The sequence below is a fragment of the Podarcis tiliguerta genome (genome assembly GCF_965153285.1).
Source record: "Podarcis tiliguerta genome assembly, chromosome: 7".
NCBI lineage: Eukaryota > Metazoa > Chordata > Lepidosauria > Squamata > Lacertidae > Podarcis > Podarcis tiliguerta.
The window spans coordinates 87319516-87344148 of NC_139540.1; the positions used below are offsets into that span (position 1 = coordinate 87319516).

Here is a 24633-nt window from a genome sequence, read left to right on the forward strand (position 1 = left end):
CTTAGCAGTAAATGTCACTTTGAGGAATACGGAGAAAATAGAGCAATGGAAAATGCCCAAATTTATCTTAATTGTGGAGACACGGAAATCCATCATGCCCAATAACGTGTTTACAAAATAATTACCTAAAATGCACTGAAAGCGTAGTCTTTCGCGTGTCTACTGGGAAGTAAGTCCTACCGGACTTCCTCCCAAGGAAATGTCTTTCTTCATTCTGAGTAGACGTGCATAGGATCGCGCCATTCCAGGGCGGGAGGGGAATTCTGTGCGCTGGGCAAGAGTACTTGGCTTGTGCTCTGAGATCCTAAACAGAACTCTTTACGCGGAAGAAACTTCAATTCAGCACCGGCCAGAAGCACTTAGAGCTGGGGGGTAGCAAAGCCCCATTCAGCTCGGTAAAGCGGGACCTTAAAGCTTCCTGGAAGTTCTCCTGCGCCATCTCCACGAATGTGAACCCGGAACTCCCTGGTTTCGCGTGGCTCCTGGTCCTGCCAGTGGGGTTTTGGCAGGTGAGCTTGTGCCCGCTTTAAAGCTAATGGCATAAATTATATAAATTAACTCCTATGTTATCATTTTTTTAAAAAAAGCAGCAGCAAACCGGGAACTTCCCTCCAATAGGCCTATAACAACCGCGGCGCCACAAGCGTCTCTCTTCTTGGGCATCCTGTTTTATGAATTTCTGATATCTCCTTGCTTTGCGTAAAGTAGGCAGAATCGGCTCACTGACATGGTTGTGGTCAGATTTCGACCCAGCCTTCACTTTATTCGTGTTATTTTCAATCTGAGGTTTCAAACTGTACCCACTTATTTAAAAGTCACACGCGCGCACGCACACACACGGCCTCCGCCAAGCAGGACTTGGTGGGACATGATCTCTTTGCTTCTGATGACCATTTGAGGAAAAATGGTTACAAACAAACCTCGTGCTAGTTTTGAGAACGGCAGATCTATTTCAGACCCGGCGTGTTGGAAGGAATAATAATCCCATTCTTTAAGAACAGCAAACAACAGCAAACAGCAGCCAGCCAATTAAAACAACAGAATAACCCCCCCCCCGCCCAAAGAACAGACTTACAAAATTATGTAAAAGCGATTTTCCTGCCCACGCCAGAGACTACAAATGACTTTGGATGCAATCCTACACTGGGTCAAGACTGTTTAAAGCCCACTGCAATTTAAACTTTTCTGAGGATTTCAGCCTTCAAAGGCAAACATAATTTGTTTCCAGTTTCAGGGCCACCTTCTCCTGCCTGTGGATTTATTTCGATCCTTTGCTCCCATGGACAGAGGAATTCTGCCCTTTCTATCCGCCCCGTCCATGTTTACTGCTTCTTTCGGTCTCTTAAGAGCTCAGCTCTTAATACAGTCCTAACCCTATTTTACCAACGTGGAGATTCCAATTCAGTGAGGCGCACGTTGCTCCCCGAGGAAGTCTATTCGAGCTCCTCCTCAGCTCGCATTGATTTCAGTGGGGTTTGCGCAGGAGAACTTCTCGCGGAATTGGACCTGTTATGGGAACTAGGCAGGGAGCGGTGCGCATCTCTCTCATCTGTTCATGTATCTTTCAGTGAAACGAGGCGGCCGTTTGTTTTGCCTGCTCTTTCTACAATGGCTGGGTTTGTATGAGGTTGTGCCAGTAATACATTCGAACACATAGTAAATAACAATAATTAAAAACTTTTCTTTCTGTTTAAACCTGCGCGTCCGCGTCCAAAAAGTTGTATTGGAAATTACCCCTATGACGGGGTATCCCGAATGTCAGGGTTCCTCTCTCTCCCTTTCCCCGCCACCGCCCAGGCGACGCTTGCGCCTTCCCTGTTGTAAAAATGGCGGATCAGGCTGATAGTCGACCTCGAGTTCCAATTCCATCAGCTCTCAATCAATAATAACGAGATTGCACTTAAGGGACTCCCATATAAAATTATTATTAGTGTTCGTAACAGGATCTCTTCCCTTTTTTTCCAGAGATAAGCTGCGCTTCATTGTTGATCTTGCTCGGTTGCCTTGGTCGGAAATGTACAAAACACCGATCCAGCCCAGTTCTGGAACCACCCAGGCACTGTCTTGATGAACATGTTCAGATCAAGCTTTGCTGGGGTTGGGGGGCTTCTCTGCCCCGCTTTCCCGCCCACCACTGGAGCGGATGCCAAAATTACGCCAGAGAACAACCTGCTCCCAGCGGATAATCCCCGACTCCGCGTTAACAAATCGTTCCTTAATCCCCCTGTAGTCTTCAGCAAGTAGGCAGATACCTGGGCTTGTGGCCTGAGGATGATCTGGAGCCGAGGAGGACTTAGACGGCAGAGGGAGCTTGCCCCTGTCTCCCTAAGCCAACCGAGTCCAGTTGGTTGCCGTCGGAGCCCGCCAGCGCAGGGGAAGGTCGCTGCGTCCCGGGAGCGGGCATCTCTTGCGGGGGTCGGGGGAGGAAGAGCAACAGAACGGTTCGGTTTATTTTGGGGTGTGTGTGCGGGGGTGGGTAGGTGTTTGTGGGGTTGTTACCATGTCCGGCCATAGAGCAAGCTGGCGTTGACCAGGCCGCCGTTATACTCGACGGCCGCCGCGTCCATCTGCGCCAGGGCGCCCACTTGGCTGTGCAGCGAAGGCGGGCTGGGGGACATCTCTTCTAGGTCCGGCGCCTGGCCCAGGGCGGTCACTTGCTGCTGCTGCTGCTGCTGCTGCTGGGGGTGCTGGGCAGCGCTGCCCCCGGCGCCGCTGGCGCTGGGAGCTTGTCCGGCAGACTGACCGGCGGCGGCGCTGTGCGGGCAGGGCTTGCCGTCCTTGACCAGAACCGGCACGGCCACGCGCCTGGGAGACGCCGCCTGGGCTTGCTGCTGCTGCTGCTGCTGCTGCTGGCACAGGCCGGGCCCCTCGGGAGGCGTCTGCGTCTGCGGCTGGTGCTGGAGCTGCTGCGCGGCCTTGTCCTTGGCTTGCCTCTTCATCTTGTAGCGGTGGTTCTGGAACCAGATCTTGACCTGCGTGGGCGTGAGGTGGATCAGGCTGGCCAGGTGCTCCCGCTCGGGCGCCGACAGGTACTTCTGCTGCTTGAAGCGCCGCTCCAGCTCGTACACCTGCGCCTGCGAGAAGAGCACCCGGCGCTTCCTCCGCGGCGCAGCGTGCAGCCCGGGCGCCAGGGACTTGGCAGCCTCTGCGATGCCCGACAGAGCCCCCATGCCGGCCATGTTCATGCCCCCCGACGGGCCCATTAGCCTGGAAACTGAGCACACACACACACACGGGAGAGTTAGGAGGCGGTTAGAGCAGAGGGCAATCTCGGGGAAAGGGACCTGGGGCCGAAAGCGTCACCCTCACCAAGTATGGAGAGCTCAGCTTTATTAAGCGCCTAAGGCGACTGAGTCCCAAAGAGCTGGGACTCTTATGCGCCCTGAGACGTCAAGAGTGTCCTTGAGCACGTCCAAAGTATTTCCCCCCTCCCCACTGCGGAATTCCAATTAGCTCCCCAAATTTAGGGGTGAGGGCGTCCAGATTTGGGGTGCGGCGCTGGAAGAGAAAATGCAGTCTGAGTACCCAGCCCCACCAGCCCCACCAGCCCTATTCCCTTCTAGCCCCTCCCCGCTTACTCGTGGGGTAGCGGGGATCCGCGTTGGCTCCGTACCAGCCCGAGGCGGCTGCGCTTCCGCGCACGCTGTCTGGATAAGGTGCCAGGTCGCCCACGTTGCCCAGCCCGCCGTTGCAGTAGCCGGCCACGGGGCCGTGGGCGAACTGCGAGACGCCGGCGTGCGCCATGGAGTGGTAGGCGGCGGCGGCGGCGGCGGCGTTGTGGGTGCCCATGGGGTGCTGCTGCGGTGGCGGAGGCAGGGCTGCGTTCTGGGGCTGCCGGTAGGCGGCGGCGGCGCCCACGCCCAGGGGGGCGCCCAGGCTGCCGTCCATGGCGCCGAACTTCTTGTAGGTCTCGTCCATGGGGCTGAGGATGTCGGAGACGGAGAAGGGCGTCGTGTGCTTGGGGCTGAGCGACATGGCTCGCCGGGCGAATCTCCTGGGCTCCCTGCGCGCTCGCTCGCTCGCCCGGCCGACGCGGCTGCCCAGTCCGGACGAAAAGGGGGCTGAGCGCCGCCGCCGCCGCCCGCCGCCGCGGGAGCCCGGCCAAGGAGAGGAGGGGGCGGCAGCAGGAGGAGGCGGCGGCGGCGCGCCAGCCCTCCCGCAGCTCTCGCCTCCTAGCTGGGGTTTCTTTTAGTCCGGCGGCACCCGCTTTACGACAGACACCGGCGGGGGCGGAGCCACAAGAAGGCTGCCCCCCCCCCGCAGCCACTCGCTGCCTCTGCGGCTGGAGCCCCCTCCAGTGGAGAGGGGGGTCCCCCGCCAATTAGAGAGGCACCTCCAGCTGCTCCAAGGTAGGAAACCACTCCCCGCGTACAAGGAGCCCCCACCCCAAGCTCCTCAAAGGGAGCCCCTGCTAGCCACGGGGGACCCCGCCTCCCCGAGGGAGAGGGACCCCAACTCGGAGGGTTCCCTCAGCAACTATTCGGGACCCCGACCCCGCTCACTGGGAACCCCTGAGAGAGCCAGGCGGAGAACCCTCGACGCCGTCTCTACTTCTTGCTCCAAAAGCCGGGGGAGGCCGAGTCCTGCGAGGCCCGGGGCAAGCAAGGACACCATCCTAAAGGACAGGCACGCCTCTGCCCTGGACGCCTCTTCAGGCTGCTGTACCGATTGCTCGACGGGTGCGCTCCAGGCCCGTTCGGCACGACCCTCGGCGTCAGCGCACACCCGCCTGGCGCCTGAGAGCGCCAGCCGCTCTTGGACTGGGTCCCTTTTGCGCCCTCCAGCAAAACTGTGGCAGCAAAGTTGGCGAAAGAGGAAATGCCCCCCGCTTGAAAGCAACACCTTGAGCGTGCGCGCGTGGATGAGAACGTTTCTCCTGCCTTACAGGGTTGTTGTAAAGATGACTGAGATAATAGAAGAGGAGCGCTTTGAGCATGGAAAAAGCGCATTATAATTGCTAAGTAGGATATGATTTGAATTGAGGGTTGTTTGAAACACCTAACTGGAAGCAAGCTTTGAAGTCCTCCAGTTCTCTTCCTTCAATATTGGGCAGTGGGAAAAGAAAGCGAGAAATCGAAAGTCTTGTCCAAGGAAAAGGGATGTCCAAGTGCTGTACAGGACAAATTGCGCCTACGAAATCTGTGGGGACTGCATGCCACATGCGCTTACTTCACTGGGCTAAAGAAAGAAAACAGCACTCCCCTCCCCCCCCCCGTACCCAGGAAAGGATAGATTTCGGCTCCCTGCTACAACATTGCTTGAATTTTCCGGTCCAACCTAAGATATCGAGTGAAAATGAGCGTGCCGTCGGAACACGGACTACAGAGAGCGGCACCGTTTGGGAAGCGTGTCCCGTGGAAACGAAAGCGGATTTGCTTCGGCCTTGTGTTTAAGGATGAGGATTGGAGCTTTCCCAGTTCTCTGTCCGTCTAAGAATCCGATTCTAAACGCATACCTCGGGGGAGAGTGCTTTTGTTCCAAGTCACGTCGGAGCCGGATGATGAAGAACAGCAGCTTCTCCTTAGCGTGACTTCTCGGGCAGAGACCACTTTCTCCTCTGGAAGCTAGACGCGAGATCCGCCTGGCAGCTGGATTTACTAAAGCAGGTGTGGGTGGGTGTAGGTGTGTAACCACGGAGAGGAGAATCTGGGTTGACAGGATATTAAACGTGTGCCAGACCTGAACCCGTCGTGTCCTACCGTCGGATTCCTAACTAGGGCTGAGTCTGATTCTAGCGCTGGGTCTCCTTCAAGTGTTTTGGTGACGGCTCTTATCTTTAGAAGAAAGGCAGAGGTAAAAAACAAGCGCCCTCCATTTACAACCCGCTAGAGACCGATCCCCTCCTCCCTCTCTGTGTGGCTTCACTCTTTTGCTTGAGAAGGACCGGCGCGCTACCGCTGTGGCCCTCGAAGAGTTCCACGTCCCGCGCCTTTCCTGTCCTCTCTGAGTGGGACTGAACGCTGGCTGGGGAGGTGAGACTAGACGGTGCCGACTTCTCGTTGATCCAGATGGAGCGACCTCTGTGAGGATGAAGAGCCGCCAGTGCTCCCGTTTTCTAGGAGCAGCCCTGAAAGCGATCGCCTTTGGCCTGGGAGAAAACGTGCGTGGAAACGAGGTCTAGCGGCAGTAAGAAAAAGTGAGCGACGGTCAGGTCTAGTCCTGGCTCGACTGCAGAAGCTCTACGAGCTACAAAGTTGCTCGTGGAGAAGGAAAATGAAACGCCTACCGACTCTTGTCAGGGGCGATGCGGAGAGCGCTTCATTCGGGAAAGGAGAGGGGAAGGGGGAATTTGCTCCCTGTGGACTGCCCGCTGGCAGTTGGAAGTCTATAAGGTTGTGGGCACTGTGGGCATCAGGGTGAAGAACTAACACTCTGCACGCGCCCAGAAGTACTTACCTGTGTAACACAATAGCTAACAATAGCATACGTTATTATGTGACTCTCCATACGTCTTGGCCCAATAACACCAAAGGGTGGTGCTGAGCGGGCATCCCCAAAGGAGTTGTGCCTGCCACAACGCTAACAATACCTGCGATATCGAGGTGCTTTGGACAAATGCTGGTGCAAAGTGGGCAGTGGCGAGTGGGCAGCAAACAGCAGCCGGACCAGGCAAGTAGGTCACTAGCCTATGGCTTTCTTGGCTCCGATGCCAAGTCTCCTCCTCTTCCAATTTTATTTGCCCGCTCTTGGAAGAGGCTTGCTGTTGAGCTTACTTCGGAGAAAGCACCAGGAGATGTTAACCTATGTCCGGCTGATGTCACTTCAGATGGCAGGCTCCACACCAATAGAAAACCATGCTCTCTTGACTGCCTTGATGACGCGCTTGTTTCCTGGGAGTAAGGATCCTGTTTGGGGGAAGCATGCCATCACATGTGTCATCTTCTGCAGTCTGAAGTGGCACTGCCAGCTCAGGCAAGGGTCCCTGTCTGCTGCTTGAAAGCACGGGCATCTCTTTCAGAGACCCCTGTGGGACAAAGGGGCACAGGAATCTAGTCAAGGTTCAGCACTTTGGAGGCCCATCGATTTCAGTGGGAGACTTCAGCTCTTGCTTAAACCTCTCCCACTGAAATCAATACTTAATTTAGGCTGCAAGTCCTAGACCTACGTACATGGGTGTAAGTCCCACGGAACTTCTGAACAGGCGTGCACAGGGCCGTGCTCTTAAAGTGCTGGGTGTTGACTGTATCGGACCTTTACGGGGTGAACTTATTTTATGTAAGGGTTGTGGTGGTGGTGGTGGTTTTGCTTTTTTTTTTTTTTTTTACTTGTGGTGCTTTTAACAAAACCTGTATTTCGGTCGAGAAGTTTAGGGGGGGGGCTTATGTTTTATACATATGTGGGGCGGTGTATATGTGGTAATGAATGGAGGAAAAATGAATTACTTTCAGCAATGAAAATGAGATCCACCTTGGAAGCATTTTGAGTGCCTTAAACATCGGGGGAACCCCGCAAGGAAGTCCCTACTCAGATTAAAGGTTTATACTCTGCGTGATCTGCTGTTCAGGGGAGAAGCTTGTTCTGGGTGCCTTTATGAAGACATCGGCAACAAAGACCGGGATCTTTCACGACTTGCTCCTCGCAGGGTTAGTCTCAGTCTTATATACGTGAAGACCTCAAAAGGTTCCATGGAAGTTCCGTCCCAGCAAGAGCGCACTATAGTTATAAAAATTATCAGTCGCGTTTCTAAAACTGTTCAGATCCACTTAGAGAAACAGTTTTAAACGCCATGGTTTAAAACCCTTTAAACAAGTTCACGCTGCTTTGGGACGCTTATTGCAACCCACCAGAGAGTTGCCCTGAGCAAACGCTCAATATAACTTTCTGGTTAATCTTGCCAGTTTTCTATCCATTCTACTGCTACTTTATAGAGCTCAAAATTTGAAGATGATTTCAAGGCCTATAATATTTTCGGCTGTTGCAAACAGTCGCCTTTCCTAATCGAAACCTGGCCAAACACCATAAACCCGACGTGAAGCCTTTTTCGCATGTAAACTAATGGATGTTAAAAGTGTTGACTTTTGGGTTTTTTTGCGATTCCGACCGAAGCAACGTAGCTTCGGTACATTTGGTACATTGCTGGTACATTTGGAACTGTTGGCTGGGAATGTTTAGGACTGGCTTTTTCGAATGGGACGCCGGTAAACCGCCTCTCTCTCTCAATAGGTTACTGGGTTTTAAGAAAACTGGGGTCACCTCTTTACACCTCGCTGCCGTAACTCTCAGCACAAGTAACCCAGAAAGGAGTTTGTAGATCGCTGGCCTTTCCACGTTACTGGAGTGTGAGGGAAGGAGGAAACCTCGGTGAAACGTCGCCTCCTCGTTCGCCAGGGCACCGTTTGGAAGAGGCGCACGAAACTGCGACTGCCAAGTCCATTCCTACAAGGAGTGCGATACCTCGATATAAGAACTACCTCCACCCACCCGCAGGTTCAAGATCAAAAACTCCCCACGCCTAGGAGAAAGTCAGAGCCTGAGAAGAAGAGTCCTGCAGGATCAGGCCACTTCTTTCCGAAGAGACCAAGCATTGCCTACGGGAAGCCCACAAGTGGGGATGGATGGGGCGCGAGGGCACCTTATCCAGCCATTGATCTACGCCAGGGAATTGCCCTCTTGGCTCTGGGGAGCCCGTCTGGTGTCCCTGAGTCACCATTCTTCCTGTTGCAAACGTTTCTGAAAGGGGAAAAGGCACCTACTATTAGCCTAGACGTGTTTGGGTTCCCAACCCGTAGCGGTTGCGGGTGGGTGTCCGGGCGGGCGGGCGGGCGCTGAAATGTGAAGGAAGCAGAAGAGATGAAGGCTCGGAGAGCTTTCCGATTTCGTGGCCCGTCGCGGCGGCGGCGGCGGAAAATCCACAGAGAAATCAAGGGCGTCAGGCAGGGGGAGCTGCTGAGGTTGGGGGCAGGGACGTGGGGTAGGACTCGCGGAGCGGCTCTGACCAGGGCTCTAAGCTCAGGCCAACGGATGCATGAAATTCACATTTGTAGGCTCGTTTTTCTATTTTTCTTCTTTTATAGGCTGGCCTGCTGTTTCACTCAGAAATCTGTACAAGCCAGCGGGCAAAAGGTTGCATCCTGTTTGGGTGGCGATGCAAATGGGAAATCTGCACGAATAATCCTAACATAAATAGCCCATCGGGGACTCCAAGTGAAAATGATGACAGGAAACCCGACAGTCTCCTCCTCCTCCTCCTCCTCCTCCTCCATGGCCACCTTCCTCCATCCTTTCAGCATTCAATTGCTTTCATAGGAAGGCAAGTTCCCCAGGGGGTTTCTTCCCCTCCTTACTGGAAAGTGTAGGTGAACTTTGTGGGAATGTTGTAGATACTAGGAGAGGATATATTGATTTAATATAGTATCCTTCCTAACTCACACTTGTGAGTCAGCAGCAGAGCGACATTCCCCAGTATATAGCAGGAAGCTAGTTGGTAGATTCGTTTGAATATCTTTACTTAAGCAATCCAGTCTGGCTTTGTTCAGATTGGGTTCTGTTCCTGTTAAGTCCCCTTTTATCCCTCCCAATAATAATAAAGACACAAGAAGCTTCTTTTAAAAGTAATAAGAAGGTTACTCACATTCAGTTCATAGTTGGATCCCTGAAGGCGGGTTTTAGCTTAGAGTTACAGAAGAGGTTTGAGTTCATCCCATATGGGAATGAGCCCATGTCTTGATGGCTGAGAGCAAAATACATCAGTATCAAGAGAGCATGGCATCAGGAGGAAGAAGACGGAGGTGGCTGTGTGACCAGCCCCTTTTATGGGGTCTCCCAGGGTCACACCCACCTACCTGGTCACACACAGGGGGAGGAAGCTCCAGACCAGGTGTGACAGGAAGTCGTCCTGGCTGCAGTAACACCCCCCTGCGTGTTCACTCTGGGCAAATAGGAAGCGTATTTGACTGCTTATGTTACATCTCACAAACTTTATCATACAAACAGAGAGTAACCGACTGCACCTTCCACTATGACACTGAAAGCCCCATTGCATAAAGAGCATGCAGATGCATGCAAAAATAGTGGCAGACACACCCACGTGTGAAAATATTCAGGAGAGGGAGAATTTGACTAGTAGTCAAACCACTTTATGTCCTGTGGAACAACAGTACCTTGTGAATCCTGCTAATGCAGAAAGGAAAGTGTGTGTATAGGTTCTTCAAAGAAAAAGAAGACATATAGGGTAGCTAAATCAGAAGGAACGAAGGAAGGAAGGAAGGAAAGAGAGAGAGAGAGAGAGAGAGAGAGAGAGAGAATTCTTATAGCCTAGGAAGCCTTTCTCATCTCATTGAAGGGATACTCTGAAAAGGAGAAGGTATGGGGAAATCTGAATTGACAAAGGATAAAATGTGGGAAGGCAATGATTTAGAGGAGAATGTCATATTGAAGTTGGAGAATCAATGGATGTACAAGAAAGGTACTATCTACATTAAGTAACAGGGTGGATGAGCACATTGTCATAGAACCATGGAATTGCAGAGTTGGAAGGGAACCTCGAGGGTCATCTAGTTGACATTTCAGCCCAGCAAAAGAAGAGGGAATGCAGAGCAGGGCTGGTGAGAGGGTGCATGGCCTGGGGAGACCCCTGGGGGGGGGGGGATGCGATCTCGAGCCTTGTGTTCCCCACCTTGTCCTAGTGGAAAAGAAAGGAAGCAGCCAATTGTTTATCCAATATATGCACAGCAAACTTTGAGGGTTCAAGATTTGCAGTGCATAAACAAGATAGATAATTGGCTCTTGAGAACACACACTCTCAAAACAAGACAGGAATCAAAAGATGACCCAATTTATCAGCAGTTAAGGGTGGCTTAAGGGACACGGGTGGCGCTGTGGGTAAAAGCTTCAGCACCTAGGACTTGCCGATCGAAAGGCCGGCAGTTCGAATCCCCGCGGCGGGGTGTGCTCCCGTCGCTGGGTCCCAGCGCCTGCCAACCTAGCAGTTTGAAAGCATGCAGTGCAAGTAGATAAATAGGGACCGCTTACTAGCGGGAAGGTAAACGGCGTTTCCGTGTGCGGCTCTGGCTCGCCAGAGCAGCGATGTCACGCTGGCCACGTGACCCGGAAGTGTCTCCGGACAGCGCTGGCCCCCGGCCTCTTGAGTGAGATGGGCGCACAACCCTAGAGTCTGTCAAGACTGGCCCGTACAGGCAAGGGGTACCTTTACCTTTACCTTTAAGGGTGGCTTGAGTTAAGGGTCATCTGGCCAGAGGCCACCAGTAGCAGAAATACATGTTCCAAATCTTTCAGATCCCTCTTCTTAGCTGACATGCTTTAATCTTTCTTACTGTTATTTTATGTTTTAAATTGTTTTTAACCCTTTTTGTTGATAATTTTAATACTTCTTGTAAACCACTTAGCGGCTTTACTACCATCGAGTGATATATAAATTTTGTTCTTAAAAAGGAAACAAAACAAAACATTCATTTTCTATGTTGCACTTTTGCAGAAAAGGTAAAAGACAGTTTGTGGATAATATCCCCACCCCCCCGGTAAACAGAATAAGCTGGATGTTACAAGTCGAGGCAGTTAACATCATCCATTTTTGTCACAATGATATAAACAACACAGGAGTGCATAATTGCTAGTGTTGTAAAAGCATTTTTGTTTGTTTGTTTTTAGGAAACCTTTCCACAATTGTCCATGTATATTCAGAGCATGACAGCCATAGTCTTTTATTAACTTATGTAATAAAGCAAAACCAGATAACATACAAATTATATTCTGCCATTTATCTTCTGTGCATCCACACTTGTTTAGTTAATTTCCCCACACTTGGTGGAATCAGTTCTCAAAAACAAATATTTTCCCGTTCTAGCAACTGGAGGTCTAGTGGCCACAAATAAAAATGTCAGTGATTCCTTATGCATCAGATCTTTTGTATTCCCCATACAAAACGATAGAAAGAGAAACTAGGGTTTATATGGGATAATTTGGCCACAATTTCATCTTTACCAAATGTCACAGACACCTCATACAGCTGCCTGTCTCTTGGACTAACTGTGCTCTCCTAATTGCAGCCAGCATGGATGGGGTAGTGGTTCAAATCCCCACTCAGCCATGAAGCTCCCTGGGAGACCTGGGGCCACTTGCCGTCCCTTAGCCTGACCGACCTCACAGGGTTGTTGTGAGGATAAAATGGGGAGGGGGAGAGGTATGCACACCACCTTGTGCTCTTTGGAAGAAAGGTGGGATATAGAACCATAGAACTGTAGAGTTGGAAGGGACTATGAGGGTCATCCAGACCATCCTCCTGCAATGCAGGAATCTTTTGCCCAACACAAAATGACAACAATGTCTACTTAGAAGTAAGCCCTATTAAATTCAATGATGTTTACTCCCAGGTAAGTGCAGTTAGGACTGCAACCTTTGTTGTGAACTTTACATAGGATCTAAGGAGAACCTTTGTACAACTTTCAAGGCATTTCTTTCTACAGTGGCTTTGTCAGCCATTCTGCTCCGTAGGTCATTTCTAGGTCATTTCCCCACACTATATTGTTATAGGTTTTTGGGTACCAAAGTTTGTGCTTAGATTTAGTAAGTGCTAGAATTTAATCAATGCTTGGCTGAATTTAGCAGTGTCAAAATTGCCAAGCCAGTCTGAGAATGACAGAGATGTTAAGCAAACAAGGACAGGGTTATGATCCATCAAGAAAGCCATCAGCGAGGCAAAGACTCCTGGGTAGTTAGCATAGTACAATGTCCGTGTTGGGAGGGGGGAGTTTCAGAATCACAGTGGGTAAGCAAGAGGAAAATTAGTTGTGTTCTGCAAGCAGTTTACAAGCTAGAGAAAAGGGGGGCAGAGCAGAATGGGGGCTGGAGTGTAATCCTGGGAACCCCTCCATCCTAGGCTCAGGTCCTATACATGTAGAAACCATGACAAACCTAGACAGCATCTTAAAAATCAGAGACATCACCTTGCCAACAAAGGTCCGCATAGTTAAAGCCATGGTGATGTATGGAAGTGAGAGCTGGACCATAAAGAAGGCTGATTGCCGAAGAATGGATGCTTTTGAATCCTGGTGCTGGAGAAGACTCTTGAGAGTCCCATGGACTGCAAGAAGATCAAACTTCTCGATTCTGAAGGAAATCAGCCCTGAGTGCTCACTGGAAGGGCAGATCCTGAAGCTGAGGTTCCAATACTTTGGCTGCCTCATGAGAAGAGAAGACTCCCTGGAAAAGACCCTGATGTTGGGAAAGATGGAGGGCACAAGGAGAAGGGGACGACAGAGGACAAGATGGTTGGACAGTGTTCTCGAAGCTACCAGCATGAGTTTGACCAAACTGCGGGAGGCAGTGGAAGACAGAAGTGCCTGGCGTGCTCTGGTCCATGGGGTCACGAAGAGTCGGAAACAACTAAATGACTAAACAACAACATTCACTGTTTGAAACATGGCAACCCCGACCACAGTCCCATTTCCAAAGGAAAAACAGGGCCTGCTAAGTGCCTCCACCCCTGGAATCTCACACTGCTGTGGAGATTGGAGTGGAGTGTAACAATATGATGTCCCTCTAAGACACCTGTCGTCTCCTTTAACAAATGTAATACATTGTGCAGATACTTCATACGGGGAAATTTACAAAATCAAGTTTTCAAATGAGCTAAGCACTTGCATAGCCATTCTATTGATTTTTGTTGTTATTAAAAAGTGAATGGTTTGGTGCAGCTGTAACCAATTATGCTGCAACCTCCTGGCCATTCCCTAATTTGCTCACTTTTCAGAGGAACTTGAACAAATCCCCCTTCTTGTATGTTCCTGCTCCTTCACAATCCTTAAATTAAATGTAAAAGTACTGCTCCTGTCCACGCCTGTCCAAACAAGGAAGCATCATGGATGAAGGCCTCCAAGCGGAGGACACAGGTAAAGAGAGCTGCCCCTCTCCACACTTTCCATCCCAGCTGCCTTCTAACCAATCAGAATATTGATCTATGTTACTCAGTGATGCCTACAATGACTGGTTGTGGCTCTCCAGGCTTTCAGAAAGAATCTCTCCCAACCTTTGTAGATATTCCAGGGACTGAACCTTCAGTGCGGAAAGGAGATGCTTTGTCACTAAACTATAGCCCTTCTCTTTGCTCCTGATTTCTATTTAGTTATTTACAGGATTTTGAGACTGCTTTTCACTAAAGACCCCAGAGCGGGTTTCCAAACAATAAAAATTATATATATATATATATATATATATATATATATATATATATATATATTAATAAAATATTTATTAAGGGTTTGGAAATTACAGAAAAAAGAAAAAGAGAGAGAAGGAAACAATATAAATTTAACAAAACATACATTACAATTACAATAAAAAAACACCACTGCAACAATACAGAAAAAAAAGGAAAAAAGAGAAAAATGAAAAAAACAAACCAATACATTAAACACACACATCCAATATTCCATATCTTTACCTTTCATTAACTTGGTTCATCGACCTCCTCACACCTCCCTTTTTTGTATTCTATTTCAATTAACTGTTTCAGCAAATTCTTTCCATCTTACTCAATTTTTGTTCTATAATTTAACTTAACAATCTAACCTTAAATTTTTCATTTTATCCCGTTATCAATCCACTTTTACTTAAGTCTTTAGTACATTTCCGCTAAAACCACATGACTTCATTCCAGCATCCTTCTAACATTCATTAATTTTACAATGTTTTTGTAGGTAGGCTTTAAATTTTTTTCAATCTTCTTCCACTGACTCTTCTCCCTGGTCTCGGACTCTGCCAGTCATTTCCGCTAGTTCCATGTAATCCATCAACTTCATCTGCCATTCTTCCCTGGTGGGTAGATCTTGTGTCTTCCAATACTTTGCAATAAGTATTCTTGCTGCTGTTGTGGCATACATAAAGAAAGTTCTATCCTTCTTTGGCACCAATTGGCCGACCATGCCCAGGAGAAAGGCCTCTGGTTTCTTCAGGAAGGTATATTTAAATACCTTTTTCATTTCATTATAGATCATCTCCCAGAATGCCTTAATCTTTGGGCACGTCCACCAAAGGTGAAAGAATGTACCTTCAGTTTCCTTACATTTCCAACATTTATTGTCGGGCAGGTGATAAATTTTTGCAAGTTTGACTGGTGTTATGTACCACCTGTAGATCATTTTCATTAAATTCTCCTTTAAGGCATTACATGCCGTAAACTTCAAACCTGTGGTCCATAACTGTTCCCAGTCAACCATCATGATATTATGCCCATTTTATCATAGCAGATTTCACCATTTCATCTTGAGTATTCCATTTCAGCAACAAGTTATACATTCTTGACAAATTCTTAACTTTAGGTTCAAACAACTCTGTTTCTAATTTTGATTTTTCCACCTGGAAGCCTACTTTTTTATCCAAATTATATGCCTCCATGCAATAAAAATAATAGAGATTATGCAAACAAGTGAAAATTAAAATCAAAGCCAACTAATACAGACAATTCAGATAAGGGCATCTGGAACTCTAGGGCAGGGCCATGAGCCATGCAGCACAGCATTATTGGGGTTGGATTGGCAGGCTCTGGAACAGGAGGAGGAGGAGGAGGAAGAAGAAATGGGGGGTGGCGGAGCTGATTGGGTTGGATTAGAGAGGATTGCTCCTTTCTGCCCTGACACCAACCACTTTGGAAGACATTCCTGAAGAGCTGTACTGCTTGCCAAATTGTGTTCTTGTGCTAATTCACAAAACCTTGAGGTCCACAATAGACAAAAGATTCCTGCATTGCAGGGGGTTGTACTAGATGACCCTCATGGTCCCTTCCAACTCTACCGTTCTATGATTCTATGGCTGTCTGATCCCTTATGCTCTACCTTGATCACTGAGATCATCTGATGGCATACTTGTGGGAATGTTCAGGGTGGCAGGAGAGGATATACTGTTTATTAATATCCTTCCTAACTAACACTAGCAAGTTCCTTTACTTAGCAGAGTGCATTTACACAGCAGAAAACTAGCTGCAAACTCGTGTGAGTTTCTTAAGACAATACGCAATTCAATCTGGCTTCTCCAGATTTAGATGTGTTCTAATATTTTCCTGGTAAGACCCCTTGAATCCCTCCTAAAAGAATAAAGACAAAAAGAAAGTTTACTCATGACCAGGCAGGGCACACTGTTATCCCTGAAGGCAGGCTTAAGGCTTAAAGTTACAAACTTATACTAATAGGTTTATCCCATAAGGGAGATGACCTGGGGGACTGCTTCATTCCACGAAGTCCGCAGGACAAAAAGAAGATGGAAAAGAGAGAGAGTGGCCGCATGCCTTGTCCTTTTACCAGGTCTGGAAAGATCACACCCACCCACTAGTCACATGCAAGTAAGGATGCCCCAGGCCAGGAGGAACAGGAGGTTCTGACTGGCTGATCCAAACATCCCCTTGCATGTCCACTCTAGGAAAACAAGGAATATTGTATTTGACTGCTCTCAGTGGATTACATCCCACAATACTTCTGGTGGTTCCCCATGCCTCTGAGATTTAGGATATGAGACTTCAGTGTAGCAGGCCCTGCCTTGCGGAGTTTCTTGCCAGAAGAAGAAGAAGAAGAAGAAGGGGGGGGGGAGGAGTTTGGACTTGATATCCCATGTTTCACTCCCCTTCAGGAGTCTCAAAGCGGCTAACAATCTCCTTTCCCTTCCTCCCCCACAACAAACACTCTGTGAGGTGAGTGAGGTTGAGAGACTTCAGAGAAGTGTGACTGGCCCAAGGTCACCCAGCAGCTGTAGGTGGAGGAGCGGGGAAGCGAACCTGGTTCACCAGATTACGAGTGCACCGTTCTTAACCACTACACCACACTGGCTCCAGTAGAGGCTCTGTGGGAATTATCCTTGCCTACTTGTAGGTGTTTCCCGAAAACTGATTATTTAGACAGACCTTTGAATGATTAATTTCTTTTCCATAATCAGTTTTTAAATTATGCTTTTATTTATGTTACTGTAATTTTGTAATCACTGTAATTTTATGAAAAGTGCTGCCTACAAATATTTAAATAAAATCTGGTCCTGTTGCATGGAATCAGTTTCAGTTGCTGTTGACCTGAGAATGTGCCCTGCTTGCCCTGGCTCTTGCCTAACCCAAGCAGACAAAGGCTCTTAACCAGGAAGTAAGAAAAAGATTGTTATTTAAGCACATAATGATACAGACTCAGCAGCAGATACAGGCAGTGGCGTTGCGTGGGTTGTCAGCACCCGGGGCAAGGCAAGTAATTTGCGCCCCCCGCTGCACTGTCCCTCCCCCAGATAGTCCCTCGCTCTCTCTCCGCACTGCACCGCACGCCTGGCACCCTCCCCTCTACAGTGGGCGGCGACCCGGCGGCTCGGATCGGATTTGCACAGCCAGCACTGCAGTGAGAGAAGAGTGAGTGAGCCAGGTAGGGGCAGAGAGCTGCGAGCGCGAGCGCCCCCCCCCCCAGATGTTGCACCCGGTGTGGCCGGCCCCCCCTGCACCCCCCACGCTACGCCACTGGATACAGGGCTGAGGAGTCACAGTTCAGGCACTGAGGAGCAGGGCAAGAAGGTCAGGACTGGGTGGAAGCAATGAAGACGTGCCAATGGGTTTTCCTGCCTGCCAAGCTTTAAAGACAAGGTGTGGCATGTTCACTCACGAGACTCACTCAACTTGGCATGTCTGCTCACCAACCTCCCGCACCGCCAATGAAAACCAATACATGAATAGATTATGAACCTATTCACGTGATGCTGACACAAACTCCACATGTACACAATGCAAAAGAAGGAAAGGGCACTACCCCCTTCTCTCCCCTGCCTCTTTCTCTCCTCCCAAAACTCACAATGCCTATGGCAGCAATGTCTCACACCAGATGTAACCGATCTCTAAAAAAGACTCTATGAACTGAAAACAGAGACACTATATGTAGCTTCGTTATTCATGAAAATCTTTCAATAAAACCTTTGTGTTTTTTCCAAAAACTTGGATTTTCAGGACTGTGCTCCATTGAAGCTGATAGGTTCGCTCCCATCTGCAAAGCTGGGGCCAAAGGTGAGTCCTTCCCAGTGGCTGCTGCCAGACTTTGGCACTCTCCCCCTAGAGAAGATAGACTGGCTCCATCCTTTTTGTCTTTCTCCTGGCAGGTGAAGACCATCTTGCTCCAACAGGCTTTTGGGAACAGAGAGCTTTTAATAAAAGGGCTGGTGCTGCACAGTATTTATTATAATTATTGCTATGGTTTTAATAGATTTTACATATGTGTCAGGGGTTCAGGAGCAGAGGCACAGGGAAGGGAGGAAATGGAGAGCGAGGGGGAGGAGTCCGAAGGAAATGTCAGCGATGACAGCGGTCCGAGGTCTCTGAGTCTTTCCAGTGAATCGGATGATTCACAGAAAGGGGCTCCCATGGTCAGGGGAAGAGGGGTGCCCAGGGGAACACCCCAGGAAGAAGGGGCCAGAGGGGACTCAGAGAGCAGCAGTTGGAAATCCGGACCAGCGTCCACACCAGAGTGCAGTAGGGGGGAGGAGTCCCAAGCATCGGGATCAGGCGGCGCGCTGCCAGCGGGAGAACATGAGCGAGGATTGACCACGCCTCCGTCGGGGAGCGAGGAAACGGTCAAGAGGAAGGTTGAAGGCTGCGCGCGCGCGCCAAGTTCAAATGTACAGGAGGGCGGCACAGTTGGCAGCCCGGATAGGAGCCAGGTCCTAAAGCCCGCCGAAGAGAGAGAGAGGAGTCAGGGGGGTCAACGTCTGCGTCGGAAGAGTCCAGGAAGGAAGGAACCCCGGGGGGTAGCAGGACCCAGAGGAGAAAGGAGAGACGGAAGAGGTGGAGTAAGGCTAGAGTCTTAAACTGGTGTACAGGGGGCGGAGATTCAGATGGAGCTTCGCTGGTCTAAACCCTAGACGTAGAGCTGGGGCGCTGCGGCTTGGAAATGGAAACTGTACTTCAATAAAGACTTTTGTACATTACCACCGGCTAGCGTTGGTCCTCTGTGAGCTGGGACCTGGAGCCAGCTCTGACAGTAAGCTCCATCTCCAAGAAAAGTTTTGCACCAAGAACCTCGCAACGTGAGTCGACGCAGCGAGGGAAGAGGATTGGTGCTTCGCAAGCTCACACAAATCAGGCAAGATGACTACAGAACAGCAACTAACAGACCTGCGAAATGCAGTGAGTCAACTCAAAGCGGAGGTACTTGCATCCAGAAAAAGGGAAGAGGAAATGGATACCGCCTACAGGGATCTCCAAGCCAGGTTGGAAGTGCTTTCTAAACAGGGGCTACCGGGACCCAAACCAGAGGGCATTGGGCTGGGAAGAAGAGGGGGCAGCCTGGTATCTCATTTCGACGGGAGTTTACAGCAGTACCCTAACTTCCGAGCAGACCTGCTGTTTGCGCTGGGTCTGCTGGAAAAAGACTTTAGAGATGAACGAGAGAAAGTGGGGTTTATCTTGTCCCATTTGCATGGGGAAGCCAAAGCGTGGCTGAGGAATTTGTGGAGAGATAATGATCCGGCGCTCCAAGATGCGGATGCTTTCATTAAAGCGATGGACTCGTGTTTTTCATCAAAGATTGACATCGATATTGCCAGAAGAGACATACATGGGCTCAAACAAGGCAGAGCCAGTGTGAGGCAGTACCATTCCCGCTTTTTTGGATTAGTTCATGCGCTGGGATGGGAGAACGATTCTGCTCCAGTCAGAGACCTTTTTTGGGAAGGCTTGAATGCAAATGTAAAAGATGAGATTGCAAGGGGGGAGAGACCAAAGAGCACTCAGCAAGTGGTCCAGCGGGCGCTGGAGATTGGGGTGCGTCTGGAAGAACGTCCATGGAACAGAGAAGAAGGACGTTGGGGACGTACGCCAGCGAGAGCACCTCCCCTCGTTCCCAAAGATGCAGCGCGTGCGCAATCCACACCCTCGCAGGGAGGGGGAGAAGAACCGATGGAGATTGGAGGTGCCAGGGCTCAGTCAGCTACCAGAGCCCTAACACCGGGAGCAGTCAAAGCGAAGCCTCCTAGAGGGAACAGGAAGTGCTACATCTGCGAGAGTGCTCAGCACATGGCGAAAGAGTGTCCCCAGAGGCTCCACAAGCACACTGCAGCCTCAGCAACAGTCACAGACGCAACTCAGCAGAGAGAAACACAGCAGGGAAACGACAGAGTCTGGCTGGAGGAAGAGGCACTGGGGTCCAGCCAGACAAGTCAATGAAGCAATCCCCAGAAATTTTGCAGCCCACAGACCCCCTCCCACCCAAACCAGTGGTGCAGCTTACAGCGTCGCTCCAACTGCCCAATGGACTCACTATGGAAGTCCCAATTACCATTGACTCTGGTAGTAACGCAGACTTTATAGGACTGGATTTCATTCAACAGCACAAGGTAGCGCTACTGCCAGCCACGCGGCCTCTGCAGGTTGTCACGGTGGATGGCAGGGAATTGCTGGGGGGGCAAGTGGTGCAGCAAACGCCTCCCATGGTGATGCAAATTGGGAATCACCGAGAAGTCATCAGCTTCAATGTCACCCGCCTGTCGGACACGCCTGTAGTATTGGGCATGAGTTGGCTGCACAGGCACAGCCCAGCTTTGGCGTGGTACCAGCGCCAACTGACATTCGGCTCCTCCTACTGTGCGGAACATTGCATTCTGCCTAGCCCGGAAGGGGAAGAGGATGACCCGCAGCTACAATTAGGCATGCTGCAAGCAGTGCCACGCAAGTATGCAGCGTTTTTGGAGGTTTTCTGCGAGAAAGAAGCGGACAAGCTGCCTCCCCACAGGCCCTATGACTGCAAGATTGACCTCCTGCCAGGGGCGACGCTGCCAACCGGGAAACTGTATTCCATGTCTGAAGACGAGCTGCAGGAACTCAGGGAGTTCATAGACCTCAACTTGAAACGCGGTTTCATCCGGGAGTCGAAGGCAGTGGGGGGCAGTCCTGTATTCTTTGTGAAGAAGAAGGACACGCCCCAAAAGAGGCTTGTAGTGGACTTCAGGATCTTAAATTCCAAGCCCAAGCCCACGGCCTTTCCTATGCCCAAAATAGACGACCTGCTCGCAACGGTGAGGAAAGGACGCGTTTTCACGAAGTTGGATCTGCGAGGGGCGTACAACCTGATTCGCATACGGGAGGGCGACGAATGGAAGACTGCCATGTTCACCCCCCTGGGCACCTATGAATACAGAGTTATGCCCTTTGGATTACAAAATGGCTCCCACTGTTTTCAAGCCTTCATGCATCACGTACTGGCGGGTCTCCTCTACAAGAAATGCGTCTGCTTCTTGGACAACATCCTGATATTCTCAGAATCAGAGGAGACCCACGAGGGAGACGTCAAGGCAGTTCTGCAGAGACTGCAGGAGCATAGGCTGTATGCCAAGCTGGAAAAGTGCCAGTTCGACAGGAAGGAGGTGGATTTCCTGGGCTACAAGTTGTCGGACAAGGGGCTCGCCATGGACAGCGCCAAGGTTCGCGCAGTGTTGGACTGGAAGAGCCCGCGCAATCGGAAGGAGGTCCAGCGGTTTGTGGGTTTCGCCAACTTTTACCGCAAGTTCATCAAGGGGTTCGCGATGCAGACAGCGGCCATTACCGACACGCTCAGCTCCAAGAAGAAGAAGTTCATCTGGACGGAGCAAGCGGAGCAGTCCTTTCAGAACCTCAAGCGTCTCTTCTCGTCCGAAGAGCAGCTACTGCACGTGAATCCCAGCAGACCGATGAGAGTTGAAACGGACGCCTCAGACAGAGCCGTGGGAGCAGTACTGTTGCAGCAGGACCCGCATGGGGACTGGAGACCGTGTGCCTTCTACTCTCGAAAGCTCAGCAAGTCAGAGCAGAACTACACCATCTGGGACAGGGAGTTGCTGGCCATTCATGCAGCATTCAAGGCGTGGCGGCACTTCCTCATCGGAGCCAAACACACGGTGCAGGTTCGCACGGACCATAAGAACCTGGAGTACTGGCGCACGGTAAGGTTCCTGAACCAGCGGCACATACGATGGGCGGAGTTCTTTGCAGATTTTGACTTCAGGATAGAGTACATCCCAGGCGACAACAACATCATGGCAGATGCACTGTCCAGGAAGCCGCAATACCTCGAAGAGGCGGCACCAACAGCGGCCAAGCACATTTTCGCACCGGAAGCGTGGGCGTGCGCTTCAGCAACCGTGGATCTGGAAGCTGTCCGTCGAGCACTTCAGGAAGACCCCTTTGCACAAGCCAAGATGGAGGAGGTGCACAAGGGCACGGCGAAGGACGAAGAGTTCCAGATACGCGACGGATTGCTCATCCGCAGAGGGGCCCTCTACGTACCGGGAGACGACCTCCGCGCGAAAGTACTGCAGCAGTTGCACGACGCACCCACCGCCGGGCACTTTGGCAAAGAGAAGACGGCAGAATTAGTAGCCAGAGATTTTTGGTGGCCCAAGATGCGGGTGGAAGTCGCGGATTACGTCTCGAGGTGCGACACCTGCCAAAGGGCCAAGTCAGTGCACAAACCTCCGGCGGGACTACTCGAACCGCTGCAGACACCGAGCGAACCGTGGGAGAGGGTGGCCCTGGACTTTGTCACGGATTTACCCAGCTCGAGAGGCAAGACGGCAGTGCTAGTGGTGGTGGACATGTTCACCAAAATGGCCCACTTCATTCCGTGCGCGAAGGTGGCCACGGCGGAACAGACCGCCAAACTGTTCATAGACCACGTCTTCAGGGTTCACGGTCTGCCACCGTCTATCTTGTCTGACCGGGGGCGACAGTTCATCTCGAACTTCTGGCAGAAGCTGATGGGTTTCCTGAACGTCAAGATCAACCTAGCGTCGGCAAGACACCCGCAGACCAACGGACAAGCGGAGCGAGTCAACGCCATCATGCAGCAGTACCTGAGATGCTATGCAAATCAGCAGCCGGCGACATGGGTGGACTACCTGCCGCTAGCTGAGTTCGCCTACAACAACACGAAGCACGTGTCCACGGGGGTGACACCGTTCTTCGCCAACAACGGGAGGCATCCCAGAACCTTCCCGGGATTAGAGAGACTGGGGGAGGGGGAGCCACAGGCAGCAGAAGCCTTAGCGTCAGAGTTGCAGGAGGTTCACGAACAGCTTCGAAGGCAGTTAGAACTAGCAAAGCACGCATACAAACTGCAGGCTGACAAGCACAGAAGGGTTGGGGAAGACATACAGGTGGGAGACTGGGTTTGGTTGGCAGCCCAGGCAGTGCCGACCAGATCGTTAGCGAAGAAGAAGCTCGGACATAAGCAGCTAGGACCTTACAAGGTCGAGGCACAGATCAACCCAGTGGCCTTCCGGTTGACACTTCCGGAGGGATCCAGAATGCACCCAGTCTTCCATAGATCAGTGCTCACGCCCTACAAAGCACCTCACAGGTTTCAGGAGCCGGGCACGGCACCAGACCCGCTCAGGGAGCAGCCCACAAGGAGGGGGTCGCCAAGAGGGGAACCCATCAACGAGGTCACAGAGATTTTAGACTCGAGATGGGGGGAAGAGGGAGTAGAATATTTTCTCGCCAGCGAAGGTACCCCGGCCAGCGCCAACCATTGGGTGCCGGACTATGCCTTAGACGACCCTCTTCTCAAGGAAGAGTTTCACGCCTTGTTCCCACACAGGCCCATGCCAGCCGCGTATTTCGACGACTGGCTTTTCACACCCACACTTTCAGCCAGCACGTTCCAGGGGTTCACCTCGGACGAAGAACCGGCATTAGAAACACGTTCCCCGGAGGGATCGCCCTCGGGGGCTGCCTCAGACCGCTCTTATTGGTGGGACGATCGACCAGAGGAGCAGTGGAGCAGGAAGTTGCTGGGGGGTCTTTGGAAGGCAACGGCACCAGAGGTGACCGGGGGAGAGACGGACATGGACGTGTTGGGGGAGGACCTCGGGTTCGAGCACGGCGGCACAGAGATGGAAGCAGAGGAAATCGAGGTCGACGAGAGCACGGAGGACGAGCCGGACTTATCCGGCTGGAGGCACGCCAAGGGGGACGAACTGTATCCGCCATTCACCCCCACAACGACGGAGCACCCAGCACCCACACCTGAAGGAGGGGAGGGGGGAAGGGGGGGCTTCGAGGGGGGGATGGATGTCAGGGGTTCAGGAGCAGAGGCACAGGGAAGGGAGGAAATGGAGAGCGAGGGGGAGGAGTCCGAAGGAAATGTCAGCGATGACAGCGGTCCGAGGTCTCTGAGTCTTTCCAGTGAATCGGATGATTCACAGAAAGGGGCTCCCATGGTCAGGGGAAGAGGGGTGCCCAGGGGAACACCCCAGGAAGAAGGGGCCAGAGGGGACTCAGAGAGCAGCAGTTGGAAATCCGGACCAGCGTCCACACCAGAGTGCAGCAGGGGGGAGGAGTCCCAAGCATCGGGATCAGGCGGCGCGCTGCCAGCGGGAGAACATGAGGGAGGATTGACCACGCCTCCGTCGGGGAGCGAGGAAACGGTCAAGAGGAAGGTTGAAGGCTGCGCGCGCGCGCCAAGTTCAAATGTACAGGAGGGCGGCACAATTGGCAGCCCGGATAGGGAGCCAGGTCCTAAAGCCCGCCGAAGAGAGAGGGAGGAGTCAGGGGGGTCAACGTCTGCGTCGGAAGAGTCCAGGAAGGAAGGAACCCCGGGGGGTAGCAGGACCCAGAGGAGAAAGGAGAGATGGAAGAGGTGGAGTAAGGCTAGAGTCTTAAACTGGTGTACAGGGGGCGGAGATTCAGATGGAGCTTCG

General features: G+C 51.3%; 1 protein-coding gene across 1 annotated transcript; it reads right to left on the minus strand.

Moving 5' to 3' along the window:
* Nucleotides 1-1697: 1697 nt before the first annotated feature.
* NKX2-4 (NK2 homeobox 4) lies at nucleotides 1698-4198 on the minus strand. Its single transcript, XM_083449797.1, has 2 exons — nucleotides 3579-4198; nucleotides 1698-3214 (listed from the first exon to the last, which is right to left on the minus strand). Exons 1-2 carry the CDS (start codon nucleotides 3973-3975, stop codon nucleotides 2496-2498), a joined length of 1116 nt encoding a protein of 371 aa, XP_083305923.1. The 5' UTR covers nucleotides 3976-4198; the 3' UTR covers nucleotides 1698-2495.
* Between the last annotated feature and the right edge of the window lie 20435 nt (nucleotides 4199-24633).